General features: G+C 36.8%; 1 protein-coding gene across 1 annotated transcript; it reads left to right on the top strand.

Moving 5' to 3' along the window:
* The first annotated feature begins 5,941 nt into the window (after nucleotides 1-5,941).
* Nucleotides 5,942-6,905, top strand: LOC107507117 (olfactory receptor 52H1). The gene is given in 2 exon segments (XM_016138129.2): nucleotides 5,942-6,358; nucleotides 6,360-6,905. Coding segments are annotated over 2 exon segments (963 nt in total).
* The last annotated feature ends 15,464 nt before the right edge of the window (nucleotides 6,906-22,369 follow it).

The following is a 22,369-nucleotide window of genomic DNA, read 5'->3' as shown; positions in this document are numbered from 1 at the left end:
ATGTGGCAACAAAGTCTAAATTGTATTCATAAATTTATCATTTGAGAGGTGGCAGGGTGGAGTCACTGGAACCAGCAGCCACTTTATATAGCCCTTTCACATACACTAAACCCTCTGTAGGAGGGGCAGCCTCTTTGAGTGGAAAAGGAAGACTTCAACTGCCCAAAGGAAAAGCAGGGTCAACACCAATTAGAAACAAAGCAATCAAATACATTTGTGTGAGCTAAAAAGTCCCTGTAGAATAACTGATTCCAGGTTGTTCAAATTGCTAAATGGGAGTTTGAGTCATTGGAGGTGGCCAAAACTAACTTGTATAAAATATTAAAACAGGCGCAAGGCCATTTCTACCTTAATCACTTAATCTTTTTTTTTTTTTTTTAAAGTAACATGATTTCAGTTAAACAAATTGTTTTACACACAGCAGTAATTGAATTGTGGGGACTTTCATTTTGAAATTGTTGATTTGTACTCTTGTCTGACAATACTAGATAGCAGCGCCAGCAGCCTGTTAAGGCTCCATTCCTAGATCATGCAAGTACAACAAGAACATTTGTGTGTCTAATAATAGTTGTTTTTTCCTGTTTTTTTTTTTTTTTCAAAAATATTTTATTCGTTGCTGTTGTTTAAGTGGAGATGAAAGATGGGGAACATAGTTCAAATTTCTAGTGTGTGAATTATAAGTATAGATGGTGGGGACACCAGAGTATGTTCTTATTTTAGTCTAGAGAATATCATTTGTTGATTTACCAGAAAACTATTTTTATTAGTTCAGGTTATGGTAACATTAAGCTCTAAGTTTCATACAACCTTATGTGTGGACTACACATTCATATAAAACTCATGCAAGTTACCTAAAACCAGTTTATTCCCGCACAATTAACACTCAAGGAAGAAAGATATCTCCATAAGGGAACAGAATACACCAAAGGTAAGAACAGGACTTAAACATACCTGTTCTTCCTATAAAAATATTGGCCTAAGAAAACTCGACTTATAGTACCTCAAACAAAACACTGGTATTCATTTGACTGACACCCTCAGTAGTCTTGCAAAGTAGGATGTAAAAAGATAGCCATTGGAAATGGAATTACTTGTACTTTGGATCCAACCAGTAGGAAATACATTCATGGGTGAGATAAAGGCAAATAAATTAGTCCATTTGGAGTCTTCTATCAGAGTTATTTTTTAAGATCTTTGCAGACATGCAGACAGAGAGACTGGATTTGCCAAACTCAGGGAAATTGACCTGGCCATTAGAGAAGAGGGATAAGAGCTTCTTAGATATCAATTGAGATCCAGACCTTCAGAACTCCTGATAGTACCCAAAGGCAGATCTAACAGGCTTCCCACAGGAATGTATTTTATCAATCTATATACACACTTACATATATATATATATATATATATATTTAACCAATAAAAAATTTTATAATAAAGTTTAAAATTGTGTTGAGTCTCAAATAATAAAAATGGAACCATCACACAAAAATCCAGGTGAAGATAAATAAAAGTAGGGGAAATAGCAAGTGCCAAGACTCTGAGATGAGAACAAAGTGAGATTTTAGCTGAGGAAAAACATAATCGGAAGCACACGTTAGAAAAATCAGTCTGTCTGCAGTCTGGAAAATGCACTGAAGTAGAACTAAGACTATCTTTTAAACGCTATTAGAATAATTTAGAAGGGAGATGATGATAGCTGGGCAATGGAGACAGAAAAGAGAATGGATTCAGGAGATTTTTAAGGGTAAGGAAATTCAAACTGGTGAAAAAAAAAACAAAGAAAAAATTCATGTGTATAGTAATGTGACATTTGCTGAGCTTAGGAACACTGAGAGAGCTTGTTTGAGGAGGTAATGGATGCAGTTTGTGACATGATGGTTTTGAAATTAAAGTGAATGTTTAGTTAGAGGTGTTCCAAGGAGGCAACCACTCAGTGTCTAACAGGTAAGTCCCCATGTAGTTCTTCAAACAAAACAGCGTACAGGATTTGTTCCATGCCTGCCCTAACAGATAGTTCCAACCCATTTTCTAGCTTTCCAGTTTTTATGCTCAAATCCACACATGTACTGGTATGCCAGAAAAAAATAAATAGCACAGAAGTCCACTGTAGAGTTGATGAATGCAGATTCTGGGGTGTCACTCTATAATAGACAGTATTAGAATATCTTGAAGTACGCCATATAATTATTTTAACAGGTGCTCTGTGAGTTTAGCACTGTATTAAACATTTTCACGTGCATTGTCATATTTAATTTGTCTATCCTTACATAATCTTAAGACGTAGGAAATATTTTATCATCTTTTAATAGAAAACTTGCCCAAAGTCTTTTATCTGGTGAGAGCATGAGCTTGAAACCTAGATGATGTGATAGATGCACACACATAGCGACCATACACCCACAGGCACATCTGCTCACATACAAATACAAAAACAAAAATGCACCCTGAGGCCGTGTTAACTCACCTGCAATGGCAGAGTTAGTATAAACTCCTTTATTTTCTTCCCTTGAGAGTGAGAAGAGGACAAAGATGTCCCTCAGGCCCTAACTGTCTACCTCTTCCCCATGTTGAGCAATGGCCAGAAAAAAATAAATGAGCAGGAAATTGATTTGTCTGTCAGTTCTTCCCTCTCCCCTCTACTGATTTATTTGTTTGATGTGTCTGTCCCTCTTGAAAATTTTCTGTGTGTTGTTTAGCACAAGCTTTCTTCTCTCTATTTGGCCCTATTTCAAGATTAGGTGAGTCCTGGCTGTTTGATAGCCATTGAAAATGGAATTACTTGTACTTTGGATGATTTGGAGAGAAAGAGGGAGTGAATGAAAAGCTCTGGGCTTCATTTTCTAGGAGCCATGGACTGAACACTACACCTTTTTTTCTGAGCAACTCTCAACTATAAGCCGATGTTATGGTCTCCAGAAATTGTACATACGCTCCATCAAATGGACCTGAAAAGATGGGAATAGATGAACAATAGAATAGATTATACAAGTGGGTTAAGAATGGCCATTGTAAGTGGTGTTCGGGCAATTTCTGGGTCAGACATGTGACAAGGACCCACAGACCTAACCTAAAGAGTGAAATTAATTTTGTGGGTATATATGTGTGCCCAGGGCTGCTGTTGGTAGTTTTTTGCATCTGTTCATTTCTGTTCTCTTCTTTATCCTGTGTCTAAATGCTAGTAATAGTACTGATTATATAAAATATAATCTAATAAAGGAAGTAAAATTTATTACATGCTCATTATGTGCTAGGCACTACACTAAGGGGTGGTTTTGGGGAGTGTCTTATTTTGCCTTAATAATAACTGCAAAAATTAGAGCCATTAAGCCTTTAGGTTAGGTCTGTGGGTCCTTGTCACATGTCTGACCCAGAAATTGCCCGAACACCACTAACAATGGCCATTCTTAACCCACTTGTGTAATCTATTCTATTGTTCATCTATTCCAATCTTTTCGGGTCCATTTGATGGAGCATATGTACAATTTCAAAAATGAGAAACCCGGGGATCATATAGTTCAAGGAAGCTTGCCCAAGTTCACACAGCCTAGGAAATTAAAGTGCCTAGGATTAAAGTGCCTAGTTTCCTGGCTCCAGAGCACATACTCTGTGCCAATATTTTATTAAAATAATGTGGTAATGTGGGCACTTGCTGTGTGTGTGTCTGTCATAATGCCATAATCACATTTAATAAAATTAATATTAATTAATTTATATCATCTAATACCTAGTTAATATTTTAATAGTTCCAATTATATATTAACTATCTTCTATATCCAGTTCGTTTAAACAGAATCCAGTCAAAAATGCATTTGGTTTTCCATTCTCTTAAATTTATTTTAATGTAGAAAGGCATTTTTCTTATCTAAGCCTCTTCCTCTTTTTCAATATCATTGACTTGTTGAAAAGACCAGGCTGTCCTGTAGATTGCCCCATATTGTGGATTTACCAGATTGTAGAATGACAAGCCTCAGAGTTAATGTCTTTATGTGTGCTCATGTGTGTGTTTGTAAATACTTTGGATGACTGAACATCTGCTGTGTTTGAGTGCATGAAAATGTAAAAACTGGAGAAGACTTTTCCTCACATGTGTATGGATAAACGACGATCTCAGACAACCTTAAACAGCTGTGATTCAAAGTACATGGTTTCAGGGTGCCGATGCCATATATTGTTGGAATACGTGAGTGGCACAAAGAGGGGTTTCAACATGAAGTCTGAAAAACCCAATCAGAACTCTGCTGTGAGTTTTAGGTCTCCAATGGCTAAGAAAGCCTAGATGAAGGTGACTAAGTTGGAGGACACAGAAGCTCAACAATGGGGCCTGGACTGTGACCCACTGTCTGACCTTGGAACTCTGGACTGTGTTCCCAGAACCTAGAACATTTGAATTATGGAGCCACTGTAGAAAAGGTTTTGAGTTGCTAGAAGAAAAGCATCTTAACTTTTAGATAAGGGAAGGTCAGAAAGAAAAGAAGAGAGCATCCTTCCTCTCATCTGGCAAAAGCAGAAGACTGGAGAAAATAAATGTTCGTTGGGGAGATGGAATGTATGGTGAGCTGGGTCTAAGAATGAGACAAAATTGGGGGTAGAGATAAGGTTGAATGTGAGTTATGGCCTTATCATGTTTGGAACCTGAGATGTATGGCCATCACAAACTTCCTTTTAGTTCAGATCTTGGGAGTCCCTGGTTTTGTTATATGGTTGGTTTTCTGTAGAGTATACAAAACTTTCTATGTAAACATATTACTGAAGAAGGAAGAATACACATACACGTGGGGAATCTTTAAAAGAACAATCCCTTGAGTAAAGGTTTTGGAAACTGACAAAGCAAATGATAGAGCCAATCTCCAAAATCCAAGATCATAGAATATTTTTTACTATTTTCCCTGGTGTATATGCACGTGTGTGTGGTGTGTACATCTGTGTACGTGCACACGTGAGGAAGAGTGAGAGAGAGAGGGAGGGAGTTTATGTTTGCATAAGATTTTGTGAGAGTAAACAAATGGTGGAAAAAATGTATGAAAGAATGTGAATATAAACCAGATTATGTTTGAGACTGTAAATTTTAAGTGTGTGTGTATCCAAGAGAGTTTGTGTCCTGGAAGTCTATTGTCTATCTAATAGAATATGTATTCACCAGGAAACAATTCTTCTTTTGGAAAGAAATCATAACTAATAGTGTCCTGAAGTCCAAAGTATTAGGATATTATACAGCTGTATAATGATTAAAGTTCAGGAAAACAATTTTTTTTGGAGGAACAAAGTCTCCTCAGCCTCAGCTATAGGGAACTTTTTAAATTTAAGATTGAGTTATGCATGTTACCCAGCATAGCGTAGCAGCTCAGCTAGTGTTTGTTGAGCTGATCCAGGTTTTTAGATGGCACTAAAGTGTTGACTTCACAGATCTAAGAGCCATTGTCACCAGGTAGCCTTGAAAGGAATGAGTAATTATCCTGGGACAGATTGATATTCTACAATGATAGAACAAGCAGATCTTGACCCATAATATCCATATAGTCATGTAAACTATAATCCATCAACCCATTGAAAAGCATATTCTGTAATTTTTTAACTTGTCTTAGGAGTCTACTGCATAATGAAAAGAATAATTGTTGCATATCTGGAAGGTTGCCTGAGAAAAGTTCTAAACTAGCAGAGGTGGACAGAAGGAAGAGATATTCTCTTTATGTAGAATGACTGCACATTCTAATACATCTACGACAGTCCTGGTTTATACATGTAACCTGCCATTGTTATAAAACCAACCTTTTCTTCTTTCTCAAAATTTGCTACTTTGGATAACAACTTATATGGCCATCTTATCTTTAGGAGTCAATAATGATGAGTGGTTGGAAGTGAGAGTGATTCAAATGATTCTAACTGTCCTTTACCACCATCTGTCCACAGGCCTTGGGACTTGTGCCATCTATCCTGGTGTGCCATGGTCATTTCCAACCTGAGCAGTTATGACCCAGGACCCTTTATTCTGGTGGGGATCCCAGGCCTGGAGAAATTCCATGTGTGGATTGGGATTCCCTTCCTTATCATCTACATTGTAGCTCTGGTGGGAAACTGCACCCTTCTCTACCTCATCGCGGTGGAGCGTAGCCTTCACGAACCCATGTTTTTCTTTCTCTCCATGCTGGCCATGACTGACCTCATCTTGTCCACAGCTGGTGTTCCTAAAACGCTCAGTATCTTTTGGCTTGGGGCTCGAGAAATCACATTCCCAGGGTGCCTTACGCAAATGTTCTTTCTCCACTCTAGCTTTCTCCTGGATTCAGCCATCCTGATGGCTATGGCATTTGATCGCTATGTGGCCATTTGTTCTCCCTTGAGATACACTACTATCTTGAACCCCTAAAATCATCATCAAGATCATAGTGGGCATCTCCTTTCGAAGCTTTTGTGTTGTCCTGCCAGATGTATTTTTGCTCACACGCCTGCCTTTCTGCAGGACACGCATCATACCACACACATACTGTGAGCATATAGGCATTGCGCGGCTCGCCTGTGCTGATATCTCCATCAACATCTGGTATGGCTTTTGTGTTCCTATCATGACAGTCATCTCAGATGTGATTCTCATTGTCATTTCTTACACTCTCATTCTCCGTGCTGTTTTTCGCCTCCCCTCCCGAGAGGCCCACCAGAAGACACTTGGTACCTGTGGTTCTCATGTCTGTGTCATCCTCATGTTTTATACACCTGCCTTTTTCTCCGTCCTTGCTCATCGCTTTGGGCACAATGTCTCCCGCACTTTCCACATCATGTTCGCCAACCTCTGTATAGTTATCCCACCTGCACTGAACCCCATTGTCTATGGAGTGAAAACTAAACGGATCAGAGATAAGGTTATACTTTTGTTTTCTACCCAAGGTGCAGAGAGATGTTCCACTGTGTAATGAAAAAGGTAGAATAGGTTTAAAGCATATATCAATGTAGGAAGGATTAAAAAAAAAGCAAATGATATTTAAGTAAGAACTGCCTGCAGATGCTTTTGTGTACCAGGAAAATTGCATCATCTCTATGAAAAAGATGGTTCTATGTATAAAACATTCTTTGATGACTTGATTGCTTGTGTAATATAAAGTTCTACAGGATATGATCAAAAAAAAAAAAGGAGGTGAAAACAGAGAGCTGGATTGCTTTAAATAGCAAAGGCAATACAAATTTGAAAATTGAGATTTGCAGATATGGAGAAAGAAAAAGTTATCAAGTGAGACAGACCTTGACAAAGAAAGACTAAAAGTGAGAACATCAATGGGAAATTTTGCATTTAGGGGATTCGTAGATTGATTTAGGACCCTATAATAATATTTGATTGTAATTATTGTTCATGTTTGCTTCACTGTAATTCCCTTTAAATGTCCCACCGCACCCCACCACAACAAAACAGTGCAAGTAAGTCCAAGTCTACTATAAACATCAAATTCTATCAGCAGTGCTGAAACAGGAATGACTGAAGTAGTATATTTATCAATGTCAGGGTTGTTAGCACCTGTGCTTTAAAAGGAGAGTAGCTTCCAGACTCCAAGAGGCATTGAGGAAGTGAGCTACAGAGATAGAGCCCAGGAAAACATGATCTCTGAAAATAGTTGAAGATCTGGGAAAAGGGCTGGAACTCTCATCATACACAGACGAGATCTCAAGCTAGTTCATTGGACACTAAAGTTAAAATGTTATACCACAGCTCTTACCTACAGAGTATATTTCCTTGATTGCAAGAGAAAAATCAATTAGAAGACATTTCTGCTGTGAGGAGAGGGATGAGGAAAGGAACACTATAATAAAGTAATATGTCTGTGATAAGATGCCTCCAAATGTCATAAGCATTAGAATTGAGAATATATTATGTGTTGTGATGGAAGGAAGATCTGTAGTTCTTTCAACAAATTTTTTTTGAAAATTATCCATTTATTTGGAAATTATTTACTGAGTACATACTGTATTCTAAATGTTCTAAGCATTCAGAAAATGAAGGTTAATAATATGAAGAAAGCTCTACCCTGCCTCTATGGAGCTTATATTCCAGGGGACAAATGGGATGGAGAAGTGAGTAGAGGTAAAATCTAAGAGACAACATTAATGACATTATAAATAAGAAGCAAGAACACAAACACATTCGTTGCTTTCAAATAGTATTATAACCAATAAAAAAATAAAGCTGAATAAAGTGCTGGACTAAAACTGGAAGAAGAGAACAGTGGCAGAGAGGACAGAGAGCGTAATGCCCCTGGGCTGGAAACAGCATGACATGAATTGAGGACAGAAAAGAGGCTGCTGGTGTGGCTGGAGCAAAGTGAGGTAGGGATAGGAAGTGAAGGATGAGGAGGAGCAGGGCCTGATCCTGTGGAACTGAAATCACCCAAACCTCATTCTTGGAAGGGGAAACTGATGGCCACAGAGTGAAAATGACTTTTCCAAGGGACATAGCGAGGAGGCCATCGATGTGGAACCATGGTAGTGTCTGCAAACCCCCTGGGTCAGGGATAGTCTTTCCCATTGCAAGCAGCCTGGTTCTTGTGAAAAGACTCCAGAGGAAGGGAAAAAATATCTAGGAATATCAGAGCTTGTTTACATTGTTTTTGCAAACTCTGGTTGCCTTAAATTAAGCCACATTTGACTAAATGAGGGTTCTGCTTTCCGTGCCAGCTTACTAAATAATGCTCACAAATATCAGAAGAGATTATCTCTTGTCCTCTTCTGGTTATTACTGAAGGAATAATAAATAGAGTCTGAGCTGAGGATATTTAAAAGATATACGTCTATTATCCTGGTAGAAAACTCAAACCCATGGTTATTCATCAACACGCACGAACGGCTCCCATGAAAGCCTAATGACCAAAGGAAGAAAAAGAAAATCAGCAAAGGGAGGCATTTTCCCCTTCACTGTCTTTGTTTACTCCTCCCACCCTCCATCCTAGGCCCAGTTATCTGTTATTATTGATTTTACCCTTCCCAGAAGAGTTCATTTATTTCTGGCTTTATGGTCTCTTTGCTGGTAACTATATTCTAGTTTTTATTTGTGATCTTCCTTATAAATTTTACTGTCTGCTTTCTGCCATATAAGATTGGAACTAGGATTAAAAGAACATTGCAGATAAATGTACTTTGCAGATTTTAAAATACTATCCTAACTTTAGCTGTTATGTTGGTATTTTTACTAATTACCACTGCCATTCTCATGTAGGACCAGTTGTGTTTAAACCTGAGCTATCATGATTGTTTAAAATCTTCCCAACTCTTTACTGTTTATGAAAAGAGAAAACAGATTAGGCTCATCTTTGCTTTCTTTCTGACTTTCCACATCTAACAATCCTTTAGGTCTTTGTGATACCATTAATGTTGCCCCTCAGATTTTGCCCCTACTCACTTATCCATCCTGTTTGTCTCCATCTTAGCCAGACAGTTGCACCTACACCACTATTTAATTCAAGAATGTGATATGATTGTATATTCGAATTGTCTTCCTACTATTTTATTTCCAAGTCTAAACTTGAGAGGACACACCCAAGAGTGAATTGGGATCCATAGAATAATCACACTGGTTCACTTGTCTGCAGAAGGAATCCATTGAATTACAAATGTACATATATAGCTATATGTAGGTATACGTATATGCAGACGTGTATAGAGAAAAGCCTCTAGATCATATAAAACTCATATAAGTATTGTTTTGTGAATCTATGTACTGAAAACATTAAATAGGAATTTAAAACATACAAAGAGTATAAAACCATGAAACATTTGGGATACATTTATGTATACAATAAAATAAAAGAATTACAAGGATTCTATACCGAAAAGTATAAAATATTTTTGAGAGAAAGTAGAAAAGACCTAAAAAAATAGAGGCTATAACCCACTCATGGCTTGCAGAGCTCAAAATTTTTAGAATGTCAGTTGTCAAATTTATTGAAAGATTCAAAGCAATTCTGAAAAAAATTAGAACAAGCATATTTTGGTGAGAAAAGACGCTAACTCTGTATTTTATATACAAATTCAAAGCAATTAAATACAAAGCAATCTTAAATAAAAAATAAATTATGAATATTTGCAATATCTGAAATTACTACTTAATATAAATTATAATAATTAAGAGTGTGGTGTCAGCATGAAGATAAAAAAATAATGAAAAAGAATAGAGAACCTGCAAGTAAACCTACATTTGTAGAGTCAGTCGATTTTCAACAAACGTGCTAATGCAATTCAATGGACGAGCAAAAGTCTTCAAGAAAAGGACCTGTACCTAGGTCACGGAAGATGGTGAACTAGGTAAAAGCAGGGTTTGCCTCCTCCCACGTCCGCACTGAAATTACAACCAAATTACAAATAATCAGTGTGGAGAATCACCTGAAATCCAACTGATCGTAACACATACGTCTGATAATATAAAGAAGGAGCCACATTGAAGCCAGTAGGTGGGGCAAAATCATGAATCGGAATGGGGGTGGTGGAGGATCGCCAACAGGGGGAGCGAGGCTGCAGAGGCTCCCCTAAAGGCAAAGGGGGTTCTGGCTTCATTTGGGGGCCAGCCCAGGGAAGAGAAAATTTCAGTAACTGATTATAAAAACCAGAGGGGATTCTGGCTGTCTTGGTGAGACGGTAGGAGAGAGAAACCCTAGAAGCCCCTTTGAAGGACCTGCACACAGACTTTTGACTTGCAGACACTCACCTGAGACCCCAGTGGTATATCAGAGGGTAGCGAGGAATCCATAAGAGAAAGTCTGCATTACCTGATAAGGACTGGAAGAGCAGCCACCATTGTGCCTTAGTCCAGCCCCCCTACTGGGCAATCTGCAGACCAGGCCAGCCTGACAATGCAGACTCCTCACACAGGATCATTAGGAAGTCTTGGCCTAAGGGGATCAGCTGCCCCACCCAACCTGCAGAATGTCCTGGGGCTTTTGTTGCTGGATGGCTGCCACTCCCTGCACCTATTCAGGACCAAAGGTTTGCAGCTGGCAGCCAGCACTGCGAGCACACATTTCTGAGATTTTCAGGCAGATCACTGCTGCCAACATGAATTTGGACAGATCTCAGGGACCAGTGGGCCAATCCCAAACAGCAGCTGGTCTTGCTGTGATCTAGGACTTCTGCAGGAACACTCAAACAGCTATTGAAGTGGTAGCAAGACTAAAGATGTACTGATCTAACTGCTATTGTCTCCCTGAGACCCGGCTCCATCCTACCCACAAATTGCCCAAGGTGACCCATTGACTGTGAACCAACACCATCCCGCCTCTCCACCCCCCAGGGATTCCCAGTACACACAGGCAACAAATTTAGCTAGCACAGGGCCAGCGCTGCATGGAAATCATTTGCAGGCAGACCTCTGCTGCCTGCAAGAATTACCATATTGCGTCCGGGGACCTGAGGGGTCAGTGGGACCTTCCCAGATGGCAGCTGGTCTGACTGCGATCTGTGACTGCACAGATGTTGCAGCAAAACTGAGGCTGAATTGGCTTGATGATCCTTGTCAATCAGAGATTCTGATTCTGCCTGCAGCCAATTGACAGTTAGCTTCCCATGCCCTGCTTGGCTCTGGGGTTGTGCATTCTACACAGACAACAGATCTTGGCTAAAACAGCAAGCATAGTTTTGAGAAAATAGTTTGGGTAAAACACTGCTGTCAATAAGAGCTGCAGTATCTCTTGAGGAGATCACAGGGATCTGTGGGACTTCCCCAGAGAGCACTTTGTCTCCATGTGATCTGTGACTACTGTGGGGATGTGAAGACACAGAAATTGAAGAAAACTGAGGCTACTGGCCTGATGGCCCTTGACTCCCTGAGCTCCTACCCCATTCGATACACAAAGCGCCCGCCTCACTGTTGATAGGCAACTGCCCCTGCTCTGCGCTGGTGCATTCAGGCCCAAGGTGGGCAGCAGCTGACCTTATTATAATTGGAATCTTCTACAGGGAGCCACAGACAGTGCTAGCATGTAAACTAACACTGCAGTGGCAAGGAGAAATTTACTCAATAGACCCGGGATACTCCCAGGGTTCCTGTGTCACTCATCACACATATCACCCAGATGTTCTTCCAGTTTCAGAGATTTATGAGCATCTGACAGGTAGCGTCAGACCTGAAGCAGCATTGGTCCTTCTGCTAAACTACCCTAGGTCAGAAACGAGAGATAACCGGACTGCTGCCTACAGTGTTGTGTCTTCCACTCACCTATAGATCCAGCACAGGCAACAACCATCTGTGGATTGCTTTGTAGTTCCCACCAGTTAGCACTGAGCAATCAAGGGCAGCAGCTGACTTTGGCCTACTGGGGATCTCCTCTCAAGGGGCCACAAAACTAACACATCCAGAAGCTGGCATCAGACCACATTGGAGCAACTCCTGACTATCCACATTAGCAGTACACACGAGAAGGGTGGTTGCAACATGTCCACAAGCCTGTTCGAACAAATTCCACTCAGTGGGGTCAGTTCCCACACAGCAACTCTTACACAGTGTGTGCAGCCAATTCCCACAATTAGTCAGCCTGAGCCTTAGTCACATCCACTGATGGACTAACAATAATAAAGGCTTGGCGATGACAGAAGATCACACACAACCCACACAAAGATCATGTCCAAAGCCCTCAGCATTGGAGATCAGGGAGAATGTGCCACTGAGCCACACCCTCCACATTAGGCCATATGGCCAAGGCTGAGAGATGAAACAAATATTCCTGACAGATAAAAACAAGCACAAAAGGCTAATAAATTGAGAAAACAAATAAACATGCCAGAGATGGAACAACAGGGGAAAACTACAGAAAATAAGCTAAATAAATTGGAGGCAAGCAAGCTACCAGATAGAGTTCAAAATAATGGTTATTAGGATGCTCGACGAACTTTTGGGGAGAATGGATAAATACATTGAGAACCTCAACAGATAGTAAGCATAAGAAGGACATAGAAACCATTAAAAAGAACCAGATAGAAATGAAGAATATAATAACTAAAATGAAGGATAAACTAGGATTCAACAGGAGATTGGACAAAGCAGATCTAATCAGTGAACTGGAAGACAAGGTAGCAGAATATACCCAATCAGAGCAACAAAAAGAAAAAAGAATTTTAAAAAATGAGGATAGTTTAAGAGAACCTCTTAAACTATGAAGTGTAAAAATATCCGGAGTACCAGAAGGGGAAGAAAGAGAGCGAGGAATTGAGTATCGATTTGAAGAAATAATGAAAGAAAATTTCTTAATCTGGCATAGGAATTATAAATAAAAGTTCAGGAAGCACAGAGTCCCAAACAAGAGGAATTCAAACAGACCCACACCAAGACACATCATAATTAAAATGCCAAAGGTCAAAGACAGAGAGAGAATCTTAATAGCAGCAAGAGAAAGGAGGCTAGTTACTTACAAGGGTACTCTCACAAGAATGTCTGCTGATTTTTTAAATGAAAACTTTTCAAGCCCAAAGGAACTAAAAAGAAATATTCAAAGTTATGAAAAACAAGAACCTAAAACCATGAATACTCTACCCGGAAAGGCTTTAGATGAAATGGAAGGTAAGATAAAGAGCTCCCATATGGGGAAAACCTTAAGGAATTCATCACCAACAAGCCAGTATTATAAGAAATGTTAAAGGGTCTTCTGTAAAAATAAAGGGATAAAAAGGAAAACAAAAAACAAATACAAATAATAAAATGGCAGTAACTGTGTATCTATCAGTAATCACTTTAAATGTAAATGGATTAAATGCTCCAATCAAAAGACATAGGGTATATAAATGGATAAGCAAACAAGACCCATGCATATGCTGTCTACAAGAGACCCACTTCGGATCAAATGACACTCACAGACTGAAAGTAAAGGGATGGAAAAAGATATTTCATGCAAATGGAAATGAAAGAAAAGCTGGGATAGCAATACTTATATCAGATAAAATAGACTTTAAAATAAAGACAATAGTAAGAGACTAATAAGGGGATTACATAATGATAAAGGGATCAATAAATCAAGAGCACATAACTCTAATAAACATATATGCACCTAACACAGCAGCACCTACATACATAAAACAATTATTGGCTGACATAAAAGGAGAGATCAACAGTAATACACTCATAGTAGGAGACTTTAAATCCCCATTCACACCAATGGACAGATCTTCCAAAGATTCAGCAAGGAAAAAATGGACCTAAAACACACACTAGACCAGATGGATTTAATAGAGATTTCAGAGCTTTTCACTTCAAAGCAGCAAAGTATGCATTCTTCTCAAGTACACATGGAATCTTTTCTAAGATAGACCACATGTTAGGGTACAAAACAAGTATCAATAATTTTAAGAAGATTGAAATCATATCAACCATCTTCTCCAATCACAGTTTCATGAAACTAGAAATCAACTATAAGAAAAAAAAAACTGGAAAATATATGAACACATGGAGGCTAAATAATATGCTGCTAAACAATGAATAGGTTATTAATGAGATCGAGGAAGAAATCAAGATACCTAGAGACACATAAAAATGAAAACACAATGACTAAATATCTATGGGACACAGCAAAAGCAATTTTAAGAGGGAAATTCATAGTGATACAGGTCTACCTCAAGAAACAAGAAAAGCTCAAAACTAACTTTATACTTAAAAGAACTAGAAATAAAACAGCAAAAGAAGTCCAAAGTGAATAGAAGGAAGGAAATAACAAAGGTTAGAGCAGAAAGAAATGAAATAGAGTCCAGAAAAACAGTACAAAAGATTAATGAAACCAAGAGCTGGTTCTTTGAAAAGACAAATTGACAGATCCTTACCCAGACACATCAAGGAAAAAAGAGAAAGCACTCAACTAAATAAAATCAGAAATGAAAGAGGAAAAATACCAACGGACTCCACAGAAATACAGTGGATCATAAGAGAATGCTATGAGCAATTATATGCCAACAAATTGGACAATCTGGAAGAAATGGACACATTCATAGAAACATACAATCTCCCAAGATTTAGTCAAGAAGAAACAGAAAATCTGAACTAACTGATTACTACCAATGAAATACAATCGTAATCAAAACCTCCCCCAAAACAAAAGTCCTGGACCAGATGGCTTCATAGGTGAATTTTACCAAACAGTCAAAGAATTAACACCTTTTCTTCTCAAACTATTCCAAAAAATTCAAGAAGAGGGAAGGTTCCTTAACTCCTTTTATGAGGCCACCATTACCTTTATTTGAAAACCAAAGGCATCACAAAATAAAGAAAACTATAGGCCTATATATCTTATGAACATTGATGCAAAAATCTTCAACAAAATATTAGCAAACTGAATTCAGCAATACATTAAAAATATCACACACCATGATCAAGTTGGATTTATTCATGGAATGCAAGATTGGTATAGTATCTGCAAATCAATTAATGTGATACACTACATTAACAAATCGAAAGATAAAAACCATGATCATATCAATAGATGCAGAAAAAACATTTGACAAAATCCAACATCCATTTATGATTAAAACTCTCAGCAAAGTGGGAATAGAGGGAACATACCTCAACATAATAAAGGCCATACATTGTTGTTGGGATTGCAAATTGGCACAACCTTTATGGAAATAGTCTGGAGGGTTCTAAAAAAATTAAAAATTGATATACCTTTTGACATAGCAATTGCATTTCTGGGTATTTATCCAAAGAAAACCAAAACAATAATTGGTAAAGATCTATGCACCCCAATATTCATGGCAGCACAATTTACAATAGCCAAGATATGGAAGTAACGTAAATGCCAATCGACAGATAATTAAATAAAGAAATTATGATTCAAACATACAATGGAATATTACTCAGCCATTAAAAAAAGAGATTCTACCTAGAAGTTATTATGCTGAGTGAAATAAGTTAGACACAGAGAGATAAATACCATATGATTTCACTTATATATGGAATCTAAGGAACAAAACGAACAAAAAGAACAAACTAATCAAAAACAGACTCATATATATAGAAGACAATTTGTTGGCAGACAGAAAAGTGGGTGTTAGGGGCTGGGAGAAAGGTGAAGGGTTAAAGAAGTACAAATTAGTAGTTGATAGATGCTCATGGAGATGGAGAGCATGGCATAAGGAATGCAGATAGCATTAATATATTAGCTAAGTGGAAAACCAGGGGAGAAAGGAGCAATTAGGGGAATCATTTTATAAACTATATAAAATCTAACCACTGTATACTTAAAAATATTTTTTAAAAAAAGAAATAGAACTGTAACGACTGGTAAAAATTGGTATTTATATATTTTTATCTTCTATTACATACCATACAAAATAGTAATAAAGTGAAATATAGAAACTAAATATAAAGCTTCTCCAAAGAAAAAAATAGAATTTCTACATGATTTGGGGTTAGGAAAAGATTGTCTTACGAGGACCAATAAAGCTATAAGACACGATGCTTTTAACAATTTTAACTTCAACAGAAGTATAATTTTGAGAGAGTTAATAACCAAGATTATTATGTGCTACATATATATATGTCTGCATTTATATATATGTGTGTTTGTGTATATTCTGACAAAAGGTGTGAACCTAAATTAACATACAAAAACTGTGCAACCATCACTACTAATTCCACAACGTTTTCATCACCTCAATATAAAGATTTCATCCCATTAGCAGTCACTCCCCATTCTGTCTTGTTCCTTTTCTATGGTAACCACTAATCAACCCTCTGGCTAAATTCTGGACATTTCATGTAACTGGAATCATGTAATACATGCCTGTTATATTTAGCTTCTTTCCAAGAGTACATAGTTTTCAAGGTTCATCCATGTTGTAGCATAAATCAGAACTTCATTTCTTTTTATGTCTGAATGAAATTCCATTGCATAGATGTACTTCAGTCTACTCTAACACATGGCAGGGAAGACTCTGGCCCAAATAAGCTTTTCCGTAAACCCTCTCTCTGCACCATAGTGACTCCCATCTTAATTTGAACAATTACGCAAATAATATAGGCATGGCCAAGCCCTTCTATTTCATATTTTTCATATTTTATTTAAACCTATTTTTTCTCTTGATGACTTTTATCACTCATCCATAGTAGGAAAAGCTATTCAACATTCATTGAGAAGTCAATTATTTTTTTTAAATGAAATGATTTGTTTCTATTTTTTTTTCTGAAAAATGTGCAGAGTCTGTTCTAAAAATTTGCTGTTTATATTACCTATTACATTTCACAAGGAATATATATCCATTAAAATTCTTATGAAGGTAATTATTTTTATTGAATATTAGGAGTTCTGAGGAAATATACCTGTCACCAAAATAAGGAGTCACATCTTTTCTAAAACATTTTATTCTCCCATCGTTCTAACAGGTTTTATATAGAATCAAAATTTTTTTGTCCCAACATTCAATGACGTTATGATTCATTTAGTTTTAAACAGTCTTTGAACATTTCAAAAGTATCCTGGGAGTTATTCAATAGGTCTAATTTTTAGTTGCAGTCTATATAAAGAGTAGTGTACAGATTTCAGAACCTGCTGAGCTCACATGTGTCTACTTCATATTCTATCTGAACAGCATTCGTCTTACTTTCCCTGAAAATATTTCATTTTATTTGGAGTCCATCTGCTGTTACTTTGGTGGGTGGCGGCAATCTGATATACATTGTTTGTCCATTCTTCTGGTGAAAGTACCCAAACTCTGGCTAATTTCAACCTACCAATGTGAGGTCACTGAGTGCAGAGCTGGGAAAAGATATGTGCAGATCTGGGAAAAGATACGTACAGTCGTCATGGGCCAGTATGAGCTGGCTACAGTGAATAATTGCTCTAAAGTTTATACCATTAATTTTCTCAGAATGAATATAATTTTAGAACAGTTTAATGACAAGATGGGGTCAGATAGTCATTTAAAGCAAAAGAAAAGGTCTATGAAATAGGGCCAGACCTAATGACAAAAACAGTGTGACTATAAGGTCATCATATTGCCCAAGCAGATGTAATTAATGTGTCTTTGAATACTTCTTATACTATTTTTCCTCTCCTTGATACCAAAGCTTAAAGTTCCATTTCTAAGGCACAAACCTTTTTCTTTTCAATTAAGTAAGTATTTGCCACGAATAATACTTCCCAGTTCAGAAGCTAATATAGATATTGTGACTGGCACTAATTTTTTTGAAAATACATATTATTTCATCAGAATTCTGAATATGACTAGGACAATTTGATGAGAGCTGGTTTGGATATAGGAAAGATGTGTGTTACCACAATTCATGTGGCAGAAGCTTAGACAATAAAAGTGATTGAGGCTTTAGGGTAAGCTTTCCAGAGTTAGCCGCCTTTATGAGCCTAAATAAGAAATCAACACTTCTCCAAATGGAATTAGATTACAGAAAGATTCCTATTATTTTTCTATTATCATACCTACACTGACTAGTCTCAATATTTCAAAATGTTTTTATTTTCCTGTATTGACTCTCTCTCTCTCTCTCTCTCTCTTTTTTTTTTTTTTTTTTTTTTTTGTAAATAAGTGTCACTGACTTTTCTTAGGAATAGACAAGTCAGTGACACTTATTTACAAAAAAAGGCACTGTCTTCTCTTAGGAATATTTAGAAGGGTGATCATTTTGTTCCCAGTCCTAAAGAGAAAGCAGAGTTTGAGAATTGCTTTAATATGAAGAACCATAATTAGAAAATGGATCTTCTAAGTTCTGAACCATATTCTGCCTCCTTTTTTACCTTTGTCCCAGGTGAACGTAAAAGCTCACTAGGGGTTGGTAAAAACCAACCCTCCAGGTGCCTCCTATAGTACGCAACGGTCATCTTGAACTTAAAACATCAATAAGATCTCCACTCTATGGCTTTTACATATATTACCACAGATAATTACTGGGTAAGTCTTTGGGTTTGAGATTCTGCACTAGGTTTGGGGAAATGGAGGATTAGTTTCAAGGAGAACACATGTCCTTTTTGCCAAAACATTTAAAAAGCAATAGAATTTTACATTAGTTTAGTGATCAAACATGAGAAAGATTTGTCTCATGCTTTTCAGAATATTTCTAAGTCAGTTAATGCACTCTGAATGACACATTTTAAAGTGAGACTGATAAATAGGAGACCCTCGAGAGAATGATATCTGAACCGATAAATGAATGGAAAGCTTTTTTGTTAAGAGGTCAGGAAATTATACATGTTTAAACTGGGAAAGATTCAGGTGAAATAATATCCTTCAAGATATTCAGGGAAATGATCATTTATGTGAAATACTCATCAAATATGTGAAAGCATTTATGGAAAGGAAAGGATAAGTGTCTGTGGATTAGCAGCTGGCATTAATTGACATTTCAATACATTTTAATTATCTTTATAAATATTTTAGATGGATTACGTATTCAGTCCTGTCAGTAATGTAGTATTATATTTTTATCCATTAACTTTATTTTAGCAATGAGGATAATTGAGACATAGAAGTTTTAACACTGGTTGAAGAGCATGCAAAACTAAATAATAGCATCCTGATTTTAAACTCTCTTGACTAATTAAGTCCTGTGCATTCACTGCCGTGACTCATGGCTGATGTCTATCACTGGAACTTGGAACCGTATTCCATTACTGAAATTTAAGAGGGAGGCAATTTGAGCCTCAATAAAAAGAAGACCTATCTGGCATTTGGAACTGTCCTGAAATGTGGCAAGCTATCTCAGAAAACATAAGAGTTCTCTACCACTGGAGGCCTTGAGGCTGAGATCAAAAGGTGAGTGTCAGAGATTTTATAGAAGAATGAGATTTCGTAAGATCATAGGGATGGTGAATTTAGGCCCTAAATTTTCTAAATTTTTTAGATTCTGTGAATCAGCCTGAGTCAGAATTAGAGCTGTAAATTATACTAACAGTTCAGGATTTATTATATGTCAGACCCAAGAATCTTTCTTGGGCCTGTAAATTTCAAAGGTTTAAGATAATTTTCTTCCATCCTCTAAGAATGTGCTTCCACCTTGCCTTTCATCATCCTGTGCTGTAACTCTCAACCTGAAAGCATAACATCTTTATCCTCATCTTTCTCAATTTCTCATACATCAAGTCAGTGAGTCATACAGATATTGCTTCCTTGATATTCCTCTGATATTGCCACATCACTTCAAATATCCTATCTGAACTATCACACATATCTTTTCAACTTAATCTCCATATGCCTAGTTTTCATATCCTTCAAACTGCTTGAAGATCGAATTTTTAAAAGGCAAAATGCTGTTGGCATTTAATGTGTAAGAACCAGGAATACTGCTAAACTTCCTACAACATAGAGAATGACCCCCACAAAAACACATTTAACCTAAAATGACAGTCGTGTTGGGATTAAGAAACTCTGCGCTAGAAGAATATTAATTAGGCCTCATGATGTTGGAAATCTAAAACTATTGTGAAGAAAAGTAATATGATATATCTGATATATGGTCCTTTAGGCTGCTTTTCTATTTTATCTACCTGCTGATTTACTTGCTTCCTCCTTCTGTTTTTGCTCACCTTCTTCTGATCATTTATATTCTATACTTCTGTAGAGCTTCAGCTTCCTTTTTATTCTGCAAGGGTTCTCTAGGTCAAATGTTACTGTGTGTGGCCATGTTTAATTTCCCAAATTAATGTTCCTAGTAAAGCCAGTAGCATACATTTTTGATGCAAATCACAGATATCATTGGCAAGTATATAGATCATATGATATTGCAAATGTGGTCCTATATCAGACATGTATCATCTAATAAAGGTGTATTATAATGTATGTATTATACCTATTTGGTGAATTAAGAAGTTAGTATAGAGGTTGTTTCCTTCAGAATCTGAAAATGCACAAACCGATTAAAATCTTTGGTAGTACATTTTCTTTACAACCCAACCTGATTTATTTATACACTGATGTGTGTGTGTTTGTCTATAAACACACAAATACACATGTATATAAACACACACACATATACACATGTATACATACATATGTGTGTGTGTATAAATATATACAATCTCCTTACTGAATCCTAAAATCTGAGAGGACTGCTATGTCATGGAATTTGTACGCAAGTAGATTTACCTATAACAAATCTTAGGTTTTCATTAATGTAATAGAATAATTATGGCAATGTCATAAACTGAGAAAAATGAAATGATCTAAATTTTTAAAAATCTTAAATTGAATGACATAATACATATTAAATAAATGATAGATGCTACTTTTTGAATTCTAAGCACTCAGCACAATGTAAATGCTTCCTAAGTATAGAATAAATAAATGCATCTTTGTTCCCCAACTACTTCTTGCAAATGGTGTATATTTAATTAATGCATATTAAAAAGCATTAGAAAATACTTGAAGGATGATGGAGAGGACATGATTGTGATATTTTCTTGTTCTCAATATGTTGTTTTAGGCCTTCCTCACTATCTTTAACTGTCTTATACTTTGTTTAAATAGTTTAAGAAAATAATATTTGCAAATAAGAAAAGAAAATAGTATAATTTGTAAATTAATATTTCTCATGTACTACAGTGAAAATATTTTCTTGATGAAAATTAATAGAGTTTGTAGTAAAGCAGCAGTCAGAAAAATCCTGAAAGCTTTTGGGATAAAGCAAAGCCACTTATAGCAGTCTCTTGAGGCACGTAGTGTTATGTGTTGCAGCAACCAGTGGAAGGTGGAGACATAAAAAGAGTGAATCTAGTCCTATAAAAAATGATACATGGAGAAAAAATTTCACCTCTACAGAAATAATATTTTGAGTGGATACAAGATACATAAAGCTATAAGTTAAAAAAAGCATTATATATCATAGAGACTTATGTTATTATAAATACTTAATAAATAACTGTTCAAGCTCAGGGATATAATAATGGTTATTGATAGGGAGAAAAAAAAAGATGACATAATTTAACACTTGAGATTAAACATAAGATGCACAAGTAATGAGGCATATTGAGAACAAGCTCTGAAAGGAACCGCTAAGGTAAAACCCACGGATTCAAAAAGAATAAATTCGTTTTCTCAGAGAACAAGTAAGAAAATACTTGTTCTCTGAGAAAACACAGCAAGTTTAAAAAGATAGGTTGAAAGTGTGTTGAGAAAGTTTATTATAAAGGGGTCAGACTATGAAGAGACTAGCCTGAGAAAACAAGTGAGCTGTGAAGCTGAAAAATATGTTAAACAAGTCTTCTGATTATAATCAACCAGAATGGTTTACCATTACTATGAATCCTATATATCTAACTTAGGTGGAGTCTAGTTCTGAAATATCTTTACCCTTCATTAAATTTTTTTCCCTTAATTCCAACTAGGAGGTTACCCCAAAGCACTGCTGATTAGCAAAGACAAATGAAAGGGAATTGGTTTGGCATAGTAGTCATGGACCGGAAAGAAGCCATCCAAT

The sequence above is a fragment of the Rousettus aegyptiacus genome, unplaced genomic scaffold, assembly GCF_014176215.1.
Source record: "Rousettus aegyptiacus isolate mRouAeg1 unplaced genomic scaffold, mRouAeg1.p scaffold_m13_p_5, whole genome shotgun sequence".
Taxonomy (NCBI): Eukaryota; Metazoa; Chordata; class Mammalia; order Chiroptera; family Pteropodidae; genus Rousettus; species Rousettus aegyptiacus.
This window is presented reverse-complemented; position numbering and strand designations above follow the sequence as displayed.